The 15917-nt window shown below is 47.8% G+C and overlaps 1 protein-coding gene across 1 annotated transcript; it reads right to left on the reverse strand.

The window, feature by feature from the left end:
- Window positions 1-7896: 7896 nt before the first annotated feature.
- Window positions 7897-14599, reverse strand: LOC122377914. The gene is made up of 2 exons (XM_043358506.1): window positions 8199-14599; window positions 7897-8047 (listed from the first exon to the last, which is right to left on the reverse strand). Exon 1 carries the CDS (start codon window positions 14409-14411, stop codon window positions 8784-8786), a length of 5628 nt encoding a protein of 1875 aa, XP_043214441.1. The 5' UTR covers window positions 14412-14599; the 3' UTR covers window positions 7897-8047; window positions 8199-8783.
- Between the last annotated feature and the right edge of the window lie 1318 nt (window positions 14600-15917).

Raw genomic sequence — 15917 nt, forward strand, 5'->3', positions numbered from 1 at the left:
CTAGACTCGGTTTTTCACTCTGTGTACGTGAAATTGCCTTTCGCCTGCAAAGTGTGCCTGCTATTAGGCATCTGGGATCAACCATTTTGTCTCGAGATAACTTTTAATAAATCATGTGCTTTTTCGATCCATCAAAATACACCGGGAGGTATCGGCCATGGCCCGGGAGGTTTGGGCCGGTGCCATGTTTCATATTCTTGTCTCGACAATGAGAATAATACTCGTAGCTGGTATCTACCTTGATCTCTCTTAGAGCCCAGGAACCGCATAAGCGGCCAACAGCTTGCTTCATGGAGGTAACTTGGGCCCATATGTATTTTGGTAAACTCAATCATGCACCATGAAATAAGATCAATAATATTTTTTTGTTCGAATGAAATTTGAAGCTAAATTTTCGACCTTGCGCGACAAAAATAAAAGTTATTGACGGGGACATTCAATGAAAGCATCTTTTTATTTATTTAGGATCACCGGGGGTGGGTGGCCCGAACCTCCCGGTTAGGAAGCCATAATGTGCATAGTATCTCGCCTCATAATCTTGCCAGAAAGCTTCATACTGTCTATCCAGTCTTAATTTGCATGCTTTAAACTTAATGTTAGCGATGGTCTGACATCATAAAACGAGTCTGGTTCAAATTTATCACAAATTTTCTGTATGTACCGTATTTTACTCGAAGAGGGCAAAAACGCTTTATCACCGCTCATTGCCAAAGAAGACTGAGGAAGGTTTTGAAAATCACGTGGGATGTATAACGGAATGGCTGCTACCAGTTTACGCCGTCAAATGTGTAAAAATACGCAACACTTCTTCAAAATTGCGATGGCCCATACCTCCAGGGGGCCCATACCTCCCGGGTCTCCCCTACCCATTAGGTACTCAAGCATCTGGGATACGTCAGGTTAGGTCAAGTCAGGTCAGATCAACCAGTAGACGTCACGTCGACTATCCATTAGGGTGCATCAAAATACATTTTCTCATGACATCGTTCTGTCTGGGTGAAAAAGTGTTCGATTGCATGCTGTCACAACGTATGTAAAATATTTTCGCGATCATTGATCATTTACAGGCCCCACAACAGCTCTGAAAGAGACTTCGTCAGGCTCCTTTATTTCAGCGGCCCGGCCCGACTCGATCACAATGCTATTTGAGGTTAAAGTCAATACTAGCCTAGAGATATTTAAACTTATTGAAAGCAAGAAAGGTATTCTGTGTAAGACTAGCTACAGTTTGTCGTGTCCTCAAATCCGGGACATGGCTTGTGTCGTGTGTGCATGTGTGTATTCGCTGCGGCGCGGCGCTGAGCGTTGCGGGGCCGGTTGGCCGCGTGGTCATTGGTCGACCTTGCGTGGCCGGAGGCGGCGCTCCGGCCGGGTCGCGGTCACGTGACCCGCATTGACCTTGGACCAGCTCGAGCTTTGGCCGGCATTTGGCGTCCAGGGGCCGACGATAAAGGAGGTAAGGTTTGGGCTAACAGATTTCTACAAGGGTTAACATTGACTGCATGCTCATAATATTAGATAGATTTCGAAAACAAGTCCATCGTTTTCGATTAATTGTAATTTCGACTCGTATTGGACCTGCCCATCGTTTTCGATTAACTGTAGGTTGGACTTAAGCCGGGTTCACACCGGTTTTCCGGTCCGGAAAAATTCCGTCTGCCGGGCCGGCACCAAAATGTTGAAATTGTCGCTAGATGTCAAAAAAGTCGCTAGAACCGGAAAACCGGAAAGTCGAGCCGGAAAAAAAGCCGGTTTAAAGAAGTTGCCAGATTTGCCGGTTCACACCAGTTTTCAATTTTCCGGCACGGAATTGGCCATTTTTCCGGCCCGGCAGACGGAATTTTGCCGGCCCGGAATCCGGTGTGAACCCGGCATTAATTGCACTTTTTTCGATTAATTTATGCAATAATATGAGCCTACGGTCAATTGTAACATTTTTATTGATTAGTAATCTTTTTATCATGTACAGAGAAGTCGACGAGGTGATCGCCGCGGCAGCCATCGGGACACTCCTCTGGTACACTCGGGGGCAGATTGATGTTCTACAACTCTTTATCCACCGGGTTCCTATGGCTCAGCATTGGCAGCAGCCGCCTGGTACCGGTAGACTGTGCCGCTTCACTTACTTGTCAAGCGGCACAGCCTACCCACACCGTATGCCACCGGTCTGGGTCGGTGGCTGGAAGGCGATGTGGGCCGCCTGCCGGGCCTGTGACGTCAGCGCAGCGGTGAGGGCCGAGCCCGGAGGCATGGCTCGGGTCGGCGCGGCGCGGCGGCTGGCGAGGGCTGGGGAGTGAGGTGGGGTGGGAGCACGGACCATCGCGCGGCTGAGCGAGTGTAGTTAACTTTCGCGTCTCAAGGCGCCAATTATTCTACCTAACAATTGTGCTAAAGCAGTTGTTAAAATGTCCTATCCCCAAGACAGCGCCTATCATCATACTTGCCATGCATATTACGACACACTTAAAGGAAGACTGCCACCTTCAAAAAGTTTTCTCAGATCGGCCTATGATTTATTGCCTGAACAAAAAAAAATTTTAGAATTCACCTGACAAAGTATCATCACGTGAATCGCGAAAAAAATTGTCGATTATCATACAATTATCAATCGGTTAATGTCTAGCGACAATGTTTACACATCACTAGACTTCAAGGTCATAAGATTATTACATTTTATTTGAAAAAGGTAAGATATTTTATGATTTACTAATATATGATTTCATAAGAAATTGGCCATGTTTAATTTATTTTGCATTTAAGTTCGTAAAACATTTAAAAATCATGGCTCATTTGGAATGGGTCTGGCCCATGTTAAACCCCATTTCCCACACTTTTTGGAAAAAAATGAACTACTGAATATATATGTTAAACTTTTATTTTGACACTCCAAAATTCTTCTCTGATCTCGAAACAATCAAAGTTTTGACATATATTTACCAAAAGATAAGAAAATTCATGTTTCAAAGTTATCGATAAACAGTAGAGATGTCGGTTATCTTGGACTAAAAAAATGGCATCAAACTGAACTTTGGTCTCCGATTTCTCGCAAACGGGTTCGAATTTCGGAAAACCGACTTCAGTCTGGGACATAGGTGGCTCAGCTCTAGTGAAAACCGTTTTGTGGAAAAAAGGTGGCAGTCTACCTTTAAACGTGGCATTGGGACAGCCGATATAATTTATATCACACGTGCATCGAGTTGCGGAGCTATATTGTTTTTAACAGATAAGTATTAAGGCTTTGATTGAGCTCATTGGTGTCTATTATTTCGCACAGCAATCGTCCAGAGACCTGGGAACTGGGGTTTTTGGATAGCGCGGCGTCCAACTTTAAGCAAATCTTACTGTTCCTCTAATGTGTGGACGCAGCCACCAATAGCAAACCGTTCCATCTAGGAACAAATAAGTCGCGCACCTGGGACGGTTCGAACCGGGTTTCTCCAACCGGTCACCCTACGACGCTAGCGCATGCTAGCGTGTATCCACTAGTGGTGTCAATTTCAGAAAACGTAGTGTCCAAAGTCCGTCCAATGTCCAATGCTTACGTCGACTGTCCGTCCAAAAATGTCCAAGCCAGCCATTTGTCCAAAGATGTCCGACACCTACGCAATAGGTTACACTCAACACTGTTATTTAATTTGCTTTTCATGTACCGTTACCAGCTCAAAAGTGTTAATCATATTGAAAGCTGAACTTTCTAATAGCCAATCAATGTTAAACACGATTACTTTTTTAAATGTTGAGGTGTAGCAAGTGATTGTCCAAAGCTGCCCAAAGCCTGCTGCCATTGTCCAACCGAATTCCGAATTGGGCATTGGACAAAATTGGAATTCCGAAGATTCAAGTTCCGATTGACACCACTAGTATCCACTGAGCTGCCGAGACCAGCGACCACCCGCCGCGGTCAAACGCGATCAAATGTCACAATACTGTCATTGGCGGTCAGTGGGTCAATGTCATTTTGTTTTGTGCAGACGGGGACCATTCTCGGTAGCTCAGTGGATGAACGCTCGTGTCGTGAATTGGCCGGTGGGAGAAGCCCGGTTCAAAATCCCCTGAGTGGCCGACTTTTTGGCTCCTAGTTGGAACGGTTTGCTATTGGGGGCTGCGACCACATATTAGAGCAACAGTAATAATTGTTTTAAATTGGGGCGTTGGCTGCGGCACTACTCATAACACCCAGTTCCCACGTCTCTGGAAGATTGCCGTGCGAAACAATAGACACCAATCTGCTCAATCAAGGCCTTAATACTAATATGTTATACAAAATATAGCTCCGCACCTGGATGCACGAGTGACATAAGTTCTATCGGCTGTCCCATTGTCACGCTTTAGTGTGTCGTAATGTGCATTGCAAGTATGATGATAGGCGCTGTCTTGGGGATAGGACATTTTAACAACTGCTTTAGCACAATTGTTAGGTAGAATAATTGGCGCCTTGAGACGCGAAAGTTAACTACACTCGCTCAGCCGCAAGATGTCCGTGCTCCCACCCCACCTCACTCCCCAGCCCTCGCCAGCCGCCGCGCCGCGCCGACCCGAGCCATGCCTCCGGGCTCGGCCCTCACCGCTGCGCTGACGTCACAGGCGGCCCACATCGCCTTCCAGCCACCGACCCAGACCGGTGTCATACGGGTGGGTAGGCTGTGCCGCTTGACAAGTAAGTGAAGCGGCACAGTCTACCGGTATCAGGCGGCTGCTTCAAATGCTGAGCCATAGGAACCCGGTGGATAAAGAGTTGTAGAACATCAATCTGCCCCCGAGTGTACCTACCTGACTGGAGGGCTGCTCCCGCTGGCACTCTTCAGCACAAAGGTGCCAGAAGAAGTGCGGCGCTCCCTGGCGGATGCCATTTTGAACTGTAAGCCGGACGATGTGCCAGCAAGTGCTCATCAGCAGCGCTTCGGAACCGGCTTCGGCAAGCCTAGGTTCATGGCGCTCGCGCCGACCACCAGCCTGGCGGATCTCGCCAACCGGGACTGCTGGTTTGGTATGCACCAGCTGCACATCAACCCAGCCTTCCTCTCTCTTGCCGAGGAGGACTGGGAGTCCTGCGCAGCACACCAGGAGAGTCTGGCGAACGTGAGTGCGGTCAACGTAGTGAACGACTGCGCTGAGCGGGGCGTGAAACTCACGTCCGACTTTGTGACCGCAGCCAGAAGCGAGTGGCACCTGGGGCATTCCACGTCAAATCAAACACCGAAATCCGTCATCCCCTTCGATTTTTCTGAAAATTTATAGGCAGACTGGGCATGGTTCAAAACTGAGTTACGTATAATATTTTCGAAATTTGATAACGTATCGCTGAGATATAGGTCATCGAATATAGCGAAAAATGCCATGCATCAATTTTTTAAATGGCTATAACTCTGGTTCCTTTTCTGGTATCAAAATGATATTAACAGGGTCTTATAGGCAATTGATAAGGCTTTGATTTTTAATTATAAAATTAAATTGAAGTGGCCTTGAAATGCATTTGACCTTGAATTAAAACAGAAAAATTTAAATAGCAAAAAAACACGTCACCTTCGATTTGGGTAATTTTTACATATTATGTCCGTCACAATGTTCCTAACCATCTGTGAAAAAATTGGAGTGGGCCATTCATAACTTTCGCGGCAAACGCCGTTTTCATGCATCAACATCACGCAACCGCGCACATGCTTGCTTGTGTACACTTTCTGAAATGAATGATTGCTGATTAGTGATATCCCAAACTCTGCGAGAACGGAAATGCATAGTCATCGTAGTCAAGCATTCACGTTCTATAGTAAAAGTGTCTCAGGCAAACGGTATTTTGCGGTGAATTTTGAGCCGTGTGGAAATGCATCATGAAGTAAATTCAACGAAAACATTATCACGCAACGATATCTTCACGTCTTTTGATCTTCACTATACGAAAGAACATACATTTTTTAGTATGTATGGGGAATTTCTAGTTAATCCAATAATAAATATGGCAGTTAGAGGCCTGCTAAGAGTAATATGTCGCCGGCTGAGGCGGGCTCGGCCGATGCGGGAAACGCAGCAATCACAATTTTGTGTTTACACGTTCATATTTCAATTGTTTACCAACCGATTTTCAAAATTCTTTCACCATAAGATTGCCTGTACATTTCTTAGTCTTCTCACAAAATTTGACGCGAATCGAACGTAATCAGCGGTAGGGAGCGCGATGTAAAGACGGAACCGTTCCGTTCCGTCCCGGCACAGTCTACAATTCAGGCGGCGCGTAGCGGTCGGCGCCGGCTGCCGAGTCGCCGCGTCGCTGCGGCGACAGGATGTTCACTTTACACCGCTATTACTAGAACAGTTGTGAACCGATTTTCTTATTGCTTGCACGATGAGATGTCCAATTCTATTCTTGACAGGTAGCCATAATTAATTTCGCATTAATCTTATGAGATATTGGCGAAAAACAGGAGGGGTGGGCCAAATTCGCTCTTCCCCCTCCACTGCGCGTGCTAACATACGTTTGCATATATGCAATTTTCTTCAGAACTTATGGATGGCCCACTCTAATTTTTTCACAGGTTGTTAAGAATATGGTAGGCAATAAAATATATGAAAATGAGCCAAATCGAAGGTGACGTATTTTTTGCTATTTCAATATTGGTGCTTAAGAACAGAGTTAAGCAAATTTCAAGGTCATATATTTAAGTAGGTGCAATTCTAAACAAATGCTTAAGAAATTACCTAAACAGTAAGGTTTATTTCATTCAAATCAAACAAGTACAACCAAAGTTATGGTCGTTCAAAAATATAAAGATGCAACATTTTGTAAAAATTTGATGCCCTATATTTAGAAGACCTGTGGTCAGAATGTGCAAAAAACATCAATGTAATGTCCGGGGCCACACAGGAACTCGCTCACAAATTTATAATGAAATCGCTGATGGTAAGGTGCAAAACAGCCGATTTTTGTTCGATTTGACGTGGAATGCCCCACCTTCAAAACGTGCTGCAGACGGTGGAGGAGGACCGGTTAAAGCAGCCTGATCTGAGGAACAGCAAGCGTATGCTGAGCACTACAGAGTAGAGCAGCGAAGAGACGCAGGTAACGTGTCCCAGCGAGCGGCAAACTTCTACGCACCTGGTTATAGTGATGAGTGTGTGATTACTCGTAAAGCCACAATATACAGTTAACCAATGATTGATCGTCTCTGTGGGACCTGTAAACATCAATGAATTTTTACAAAACTTAACATATCTTGTCTTTACTCACATTCGAACAAAAATTTGACCCAGACAGATCGAATTATCAATTTTGAAAAATAACGTTATAATTTGATGCACCCTACTATCCATAGTAGGTGTAATGTAAACCGCAACAGACTGCTATATAGTAACATATCACATAGGCACCACAACTACTCCTGAAATGTTTAAATGAGTGCCTAATTCGAAATCGGCTCCAAAAATGCCCTAAATAGTCGCAAAACTTGAGTCACCAGAGATCACCAAAGGTCAATGGCGTTGGCTTCAAGTGACCTTGAACTCAACCAAAATGCATGGGACAACCAGTATTTCACATGTTGGCACGTTTATAATCACAAAAAGTCTGGCAACGCACAAATAATGTGCACCGACATACGCCGAATGGAATTCCGGTCCGACATCATATCGGGAAAAAGGTAACAGTTAATAGGTCATTAGCCCTCGGCGGTCGGCTCCCCCAAATAAATAAAATAAAATAAATAAATAAATAAAATTGGTGTTTTGCCAGCCGCGAACGTGTTCGATTTGCATTCCACGTCAAATCGAACAAAAATCGGCTGTTTTGCACCTTACCATCAGCGATTTCATTATAAATTTGTGAGCGAGTTCCTGTGTCGCCCCGGACATTACAATGATGTTTTTTGCACATTCTGACCACAGGTCTTCTAAATATAGGTGTTCGCGCGCCGTCAATGAGAAACGTCGTTCACGGGCTCTCAGTCCTCTATTCTCCTCCATTCCTCCTCCTTCTTCCAGCGCTAACGGCCTGAGCCGATACCACAGAGCCTCGTACAACAGGAGCCAGGAGCCAGGAGCCTGAGCCAAGCCGTAACTAAAACACGCATACACACAAACAAAACAAGGTAAGTTCCAGACAAATAAATCCGTATCATAACATTGTTCAGTCGTATCACGATAATTTCAGAATAATAAGCAAAGCGCTTCACAATAACATCCGACATTTGGTACGATTTAGTGCTTACCGACAAATTGTCACTCTCCGGCGTAACGAACAGTGTTCATGCTTAAATTCATAACCAAAATTCTTCCTTTTCACTCAAACAACATTTTTGCAAGTCATCAATCACATCTTTTGTCTTTATGTTTCGTAATTATTCAGATTCTAGCCAGACATTGTCACAATCGAGCCGAAAGAAAGTAAACAAAACAAAACAATCCGGTAACCATAGCAACATAGCGTAGTTACCATAGGCGGAGGGCACCGCCGCTGAGCGGCGTCGCAACGGCACCGCCGCTGGGGGCCGTGCGGCGCTAACACCCGCCCCCTTTGAACCATCCAGGTTCAAAACCAACTTCTTAACTATACCTACATATAACAACACATAGGCACACTGCACAGCCTACCGAAACAAGCGTCGCTGAGATCAGCATCAACACACGCAAGTAGAACGCATCCTATATACATGCACCGTTCCTGATGTCTATCATTGTGATTGTATCATGAGCCTGTGTGGCGTGTCATGATCTTAAGTGTCCGGTGTTAATGACTTAGCGGTGTGCTGCTAGACTCATGCTGTGTTATACAGTGTAGCTGCAGCTCCATCGATTCACCAAGACTGCTCTTCTGCGCCCAGAATCTTCACTACCTTCGTGACAGGTCTCAGGAACATGGTTTCTCGAGCGCGCACCTTCACAGAGCGCACGCGCCCGTCCTTACCCATCAGGGTCTCCTTCACGAGGCCCAGCGGCCACACACCGCGTGGTACCGATTCGTCTACCATGACGACGACGTCACCGATCCGCAGGTTCGTCCGACTTCTTGTGGCAGCGCGAGATCGCTGCTGCAGGAGAGGCAAGTATAGCCGTCTCCACGAACGCCAAAACTGCTCAGCTAGGTAAGCAGCTTGTCGCCATCTCTTGGGTCCATCCAGGTCATCTTCACTTGAAGAATCACATACCGGTGTCACACACTTCAAATGCAGGATGTGATTCGGAGTCAGAGGCACCTCGTCACGAGGGTCCGACGAAACCGGCACCAGCGGCCGATTGTTCATGATGCACTCGGTTTCGCACAAGAGTGTGTGCAACGTCTCTTCTGTGAATGTTTGGCTGGTTAACATACCATTCAGGATCTTCCGGACGCCTCTGATGAGACGCTCCCACACACCGCCGTGGTGGGAAGCGGCAGGAACGTTGAACATCCACTCGATGCCCTTGTCCAGCATCGCTCTCCTCAACTTCTCTTCGTTCGCGTGCAGTGCATCAACTTCTTCCTTCAGCTCCTTGTCTGCTGCTGTGAAGTTCGTTCCCCTGTCGGAACGCATCAGGCGAACGTTCCCGCGTCTTGCAATGAAGCGGCGCAAGGCACAAATGAATGAGTCCGCAGAAAGGTTGTCTGCGAGCTCGAGATGCACGGCTCTCGTGCTGAGGCATGTGAAAATGACTCCAAACTTCTTCACCTGACCTCTACCTCTCTTGGCGTATAGCGGCCCGAAGTAATCTACACCAGTGCTACTGAACGGGTGAGTGGCCTCCTCTACACGATCCTGTGGCAAGTCTGCCATCTTCTGTCCCTCAACTGGGCGCTGTCGTCTTCTGCACTTCACACATCTGTGCAAACACCGTCGTACTGCGCTGTTCCCTTTCAGTACCCAGTATCGAGTCCTGAGTTCAGAAAGAACATACTGGCGTCCTTCGTGTCCTGCCCTCTCGTGACGATCAGCGATGATCAGGTCAGTTACCTTGTCCTTGTCTGGGAGAATCAGAGGATGCTTGGCAGCCCAGTCCAACGCAGAGTTCATCAAGCGTCCGCGCATCCTGATGAGACCGTCCTCCACGAATGGGCTCAGCCGCGACGGACGACTGGCACATCGCACCTCACGTCCCACTCCCAGGTCAGTCAGTTCTTGCAGAAAATGAGTTTTCTGAACATGCTTCACGATGATCCTCTCGGCATCTTCTATGTCAGCAGGAGTGAGTTCCCTCACATTCGAGGCTCCCTGCTCGTCTCTGGCCTTCAGCTGCAGAGTCTTGATCGTTCGGCGGATCCATACCACCGCTCTCGTGAGTCTCTTCCATGACGAATGATATTCAATCAGACGATCGATGGGATTGGCGCTGGAGTTGTCAGCCTTCTCGTTCTGCACAACGACAGCTGCCGAACTTGTCTTCGCTTGCTTCACTTCCGGGTCATCCGGGTGAATCTCACCGACGCACGGAGACCTTGGCCAATTCTCCTGTGAGCTCCTGAGAAATGGCGGGCCGTTGTACCACATGTCGCTGTCTTGCAGTACTCCTCTTGAAACCATGTCAGCAGGATTCAGCGACGAGGGTACGTACCGCCACTGTTCGTTCTTCGATCCAGCGTGTATCGCAGCAAGTCGATTCGCCACATAGATGTGATAGCGCGAGGTCTCGTTCTCGATGTAACGCAGCACGGTCGTGCTATCCGTCCAAAAGGTGACGTTATGGATCCTCATGTCCAGTGCTCGCAAGAGCTCTTGGTTCACGTCTACGGCAAGCTTGGCTGCGGCTAGTTCAAGACGCGGGACCGTAATCGCTTTGAGCGGAGCGACTCGGCCTCGGCTAAGAACCAGGGAACAGAACACTTCACCATCTCCGCGCACAGTGCGTATGTATGACGCGGTGCCATAGCCCTTCAGACTGGCGTCACTGAAGTGGTGCAGACTCACTGCATCCGCGGCACTTATGCCATACGGATCATAACATCTTGGCACGCGTACGTCTGGCAGGGACTTCAACCCACTCAGCCATCTGTTCCATTCTTCTTCAACTTCATTGGGAATGTCATCGTCCCAGCCGGTTCGTAGACGCGTCAGTTCCTGAAGAATCATCCGTCCTTGAAGAACGCGAGGAGCAGCCAGGCCTAACGGGTCGTAACAGGCTGCAGTCGCGGAGAGTATTCCGCGTCGAGTACGTGGTCTTCTGTTTAGAGCGTCTTCGTCGATGCTGAATCCAAGCTCATCCCTGTGAGTATCCCAGAGTACACCTAAGACTCTCTCGCTTGAAGAGGTTTCCTGTCCAAGGTGAGTTTCAGTCTTTCCCTTGTCATCTTCTGATAGCGCTCTCAGAACTTCGGTGCTGTTGGAGTTGAACTTCGTGAGTCGGAAGCCACCCATGCTGCACAGCTGCTTCAGGTCCTGCGCCATCTTCGCAGCGGAGGCTTCTGACGTCGTCGATTGGCATACGTCATCCACATAGAAACTTCTTTGCAGTGTCTTCTTCACTTCGGGGGTGTATCCTGTGCCGAAGTCTTCTGCCGTCCGATGAAGAGCGTAGTTCGCGCAACTGGGACTGGATGTCGCTCCGAACAGATGTCTTGTCATCCTGAAGACACGTGGTGTTGAAGAAGTGTCGCCTTCTGGCCACCACAGGAAGCTCAGATAGTTCCTGTCGCTCTCCGGTACCATCACCTGAAGAAACATGGACTCGATGTCACCGGTAAAGGCTACCGTCTCTTGTCGAAAGCGGACTAATACGTCCACCAGGGAGTTCGTCAGGTTCGGGCCTTGCATGAGTACGTCATTCAGACTCACTCCATTGTATGACGCGCTGCAATCAAAAACTACTCTAAGCTTGTTTTTGGTCGGGTGATACACCCCATGGTGCGGGATATACCAGCGCTCTTCTTTTCCTTCTTCTGAATCTGGTGCTGCTTCCTCAGCATATCCTTCATCCAGAAGCTTCTTCATCTGCTCCTTGTAGTCAGCTGCATATCTTGGATCCTTCTCGAACTTTCTTCTCAGTGATTCCAGTCGTCTTGCTGCCATCACTCTGTTGTCTGGCAAATCGGGTTTCGCATCTCGGAATGGCAGACCGATTTCGTACTTCTCTCCGTCCTTCTTGCATGTATCTTCCACCTTGAGGCACCACTTGACATCCTCGACTGAGTAGCCTCTGCGACTATCATGGCTGTCAAGGAACTCGAGCTCGGGATCTTCCAGCATCTTGATGCGGTTGACACGCGCGACGTGTGCACCTGGTCCCCTCTTCCCCTCAACGCCACAGACCAGCCAACCGTATCTGGTTCTGACGGCGTAGGGGCCCTTCTGGCCTGGGCAGCTCACCACTTCCAATGGTTCTGACACCACGCTGGCGTTTGCACCGATGAGCAGGCCGATCTCTCTTGATGTCGTCTTCTCAGTAAAACCAGCTTCAACTCCACGTTGTCGGAGATGTGGCCACTTGCTGATGTCTTCTTGTCGTACGATGTCTTGCTTTTCCACCGGTATGTGCTCTAGAACATACAACGCTGGAAGTTCAACTTGGTTGCCACCATCTTCAGTTCCAATACTGACACCAGTGATCAACGAGGTCTTCATTCTTCGCTCTCCATTGATGGTGGACATGACTACATATGTCTTCTCGTCTGGTTGAATGCCTAACTGACTTGCCAGCTTACGTGAGATGAATGAGTGCGTACTGCCAGGATCTATGAAGGCTCCAGTCAGCACGGACCGTTCCTTGACGTTGGCTGATACTGGAAGCACCTGCAGCTTTCCACCGCCTTCACACTCTTGTGACACATGTCCTGCCGTCACGACGTTGGCGTTGGGCAGCGCATCTCTGTGCATACTTGTAGGATGCGACTTCTCGCACTTCTTACAGCGGCTTCGTTTCTGACAGTTCTTGGAGATATGTCCTTCCTGTAAGCAGCCGAAACATAGTCCATGTTGACGTATGTAGTCAGTCTTCTCTTCCTCAGTCTTCGCCCCGAAAGCTCTGCAAGTCTCCAGGTCATGAGGATGCTCGCAGTAGGCACACTTGGCCGTTTGCTTCATGTTGCTTGCGTAAGCTCGACTTCTTCGTTCTTGGTGGAGCTGATGCTCCCGATTCTTCATCCCCTTTCTTGCAGGCTGCTGTGCTTTCTGCACGGTCGTGGCTTGTGATCGTGTGTCCTTCTTCTCTTGAGCACTGAGCACATGTCTTCCATAGACAGGGTGGGACACGATCCTTGCTTCTGATTCGATGAACTCGACGAAGTCTCTGAAACTGACCTGCCTCTGGTCAGTCCTCTTCCTTTCTCCGTCTTCTCTTCTGTCTCGTCTCTGATCCTGTTCGATCCTGTCGACCGCTCTGCGCCAGCGATCAGCGACCCACGGCGTCTTCTGAATGGCCTGGCAGATCATCCATGAATCAAACCCACTGTCTGCCAAAGCAGGTGAGTGAAGAGCGTTGAGAGCACCTCGCAGAAACACTGAGTAGTCATCAAGGCCGTTCACATCTTCATATCTCACGCGCGGGTAGTTTTGAATCTTCTCGATCACTGATGCTCTGGACTTCATCGCATTGTCATATCTCACTCTGAGTAGACGAATAGCTTCACTGTAACCATCATCACCCAGGTAGACGCAGGTGGCTACAATGTCATGAGGCTTACCTTTGGTCAGCTGCAACAGGTACATCAGCTTCTCTTCTTCCCTGTCCAGCCTACATGCAATGTTAGACTGGAAAGCTGTGATGAATGGTAGGAAGTCTTCTTCGGTTCCATCAAACGCACGTAACTCCAATGGCTGAAGTCCGATTCTTCTCATCACCAGCCTGTCCGTTGTGTTGAGATCCATTTGCTGAACTGAGCCAGCCGACTTGTCATGAGATGCTCTTCCTGCACCTGCATGTCTGTCTTCTTTCGTTTCATTGTCTTGTTTCTTGTCATGTTTCATTTCATCTTGTTCACTTTCATGTGCTTCATCATCTTGCTTATGTTCATTTCCAACTTCATCGTCTTCTTCATGTTCAAGTGCTTCAAATCGTGCCAGCACAGCTTCTTTGGCTTCACACTCCTTTAGTTCAGCCAGCAGTTGCACTTCCTCTTGTTTTCTGCGCAAGTTTTCTATCTGTTCCTCAAGTTCATGTTTCTGCTTCAATGCATTCATCTTCGCCTTCAGCCCGGCTAATCTGGCCGCTTCAGTAGCTCTCTGTGACGTGACAGATGCTCTGCTGGACGTAGACTTGACTGATCTTGCATCAGTACCATCGTGACTTCTTACGTCCATCTGAAACGCTTCCTTTCTTGCGATCGACTCTGGATCAACATCGGCTTGACTTCTTGCATCTTCATCGGGCATCACCGCTTTCTTGTAGCACGCCTCTTCTCTCAGAACTTGCGCCAACCGCTCCTTCAGAACAGCTTTGGTCCCTCTGGAATCTTCTCCGCGGGCGTCCAGCTCACGCTTCAGGTCCCGCACTACCAGTTTCTCGATGTCAATGTCCATAGCTGATGTATGTTAATATACCTATGTGCATGTGAAAGCGTAATGCCAAATGTGTTCAGCACTGATAAACAGCAGCTGTCATAGTCGGGTGCATCTCGTGTCAATGTTCCGCGAAATGTACCAATGGCAGTACCATATTGTACCCAAGAAGCATATAACTGTCAATGTTCAAATCGTCTGACTGTCAAATGTGCCTACCAATGGCAGCATCATATGGTACCAAAACAAACCCAATTGTCAAAGCTCATATTGCCTGGCTGTGAAACGTACCAAGGCAACATCATGCTGTACCAAATCAAGCCTATCATCAAGTTCACATTCCCTGGCGGCAAAATGTAAGGCAGCACCGTACCGTACACAACATGCGTCGACCAGGTTATATCTGGACAGGCTGCGAAACGTACCAACGGCAGCACCGTTCTATGCACAACATGGGTACACTGCACTTGTACCAATGGCAACAGTTCAACATGGCAACACTGATCATCGGTACCATTTAATACCAATGGTACACTTGTACTTCTAGCGCAGTCGGCGCAGGCTGCCAGTCGTACCAACGGCAACAGTCAACAAATGTTCCACGAGCATTAACACTGACGAATAGTGTTTTTCAAAGCAAGAGTTCATCTGGTAGGCAATGCAATGCGCAAATGGCGACAGCATCAAAGCAAGCTGCTGAAACTAGTGGCATTGTGGCACTTATCGCGTTGTAGAACTTGAAGTCTGATGGCGCTGGAGAACTCGCCGTTTCCGCTGCCGTTCTTGAAGTCGCATTCTTGAAAATTTGTCGTTACTAAAGTGTTCGCGCGCCGTCAATGAGAAACGTCGTTCACGGGCTCTCAGTCCTCTATTCTCCTCCATTCCTCCTCCTTCTTCCAGCGCTAACGGCCTGAGCCGATACCACAGAGCCTCGTACAACAGGAGCCAGGAGCCAGGAGCCTGAGCCAAGCCGTAACTAAAACACGCATACACACAAACAAAACAAGGTAAGTTCCAGACAAATAAATCCGTATCATAACATTGTTCAGTCGTATCACGATAATTTCAGAATAATAAGCAAAGCGCTTCACAATAACATCCGACATTTGGTACGATTTAGTGCTTACCGACAAATTGTCACTCTCCGGCGTAACGAACAGTGTTCATGCTTAAATTCATAACCAAAATTCTTCCTTTTCACTCAAACAACATTTTTGCAAGTCATCAATCACATCTTTTGTCTTTATGTTTCGTAATTATTCAGATTCTAGCCAGACATTGTCACAATCGAGCCGAAAGAAAGTAAACAAAACAAAACAATCCGGTAACCATAGCAACATAGCGTAGTTACCATAGGCGGAGGGCACCGCCGCTGAGCGGCGTCGCAACGGCACCGCCGCTGGGGGCCGTGCGGCGCTAACAATAGGGCATCAAATTTTTACAAAATTTTGCATCTTTATATTTTTGAACGACCATAACTTTGGTTGTACTTGTTTGATTTGAATGAAAGAAACCTTACTGTTTGAA

The sequence above is a fragment of the Amphibalanus amphitrite genome, unplaced genomic scaffold (assembly GCF_019059575.1).
Source record: "Amphibalanus amphitrite isolate SeventyFive unplaced genomic scaffold, NRLGWU_Aamphi_draft 000052F_arrow, whole genome shotgun sequence".
NCBI classification, from domain to species: Eukaryota; Metazoa; Arthropoda; class Thecostraca; order Balanomorpha; family Balanidae; genus Amphibalanus; species Amphibalanus amphitrite.

Excerpts from the sequence above, each read along its gene's own strand:
- LOC122377914 (XM_043358506.1), bottom strand. The coding sequence starts at position 14,411 with ATGGACATTGACATCGAGAAACTGGTAGTGCGGGACCTGAAGCGTGAG.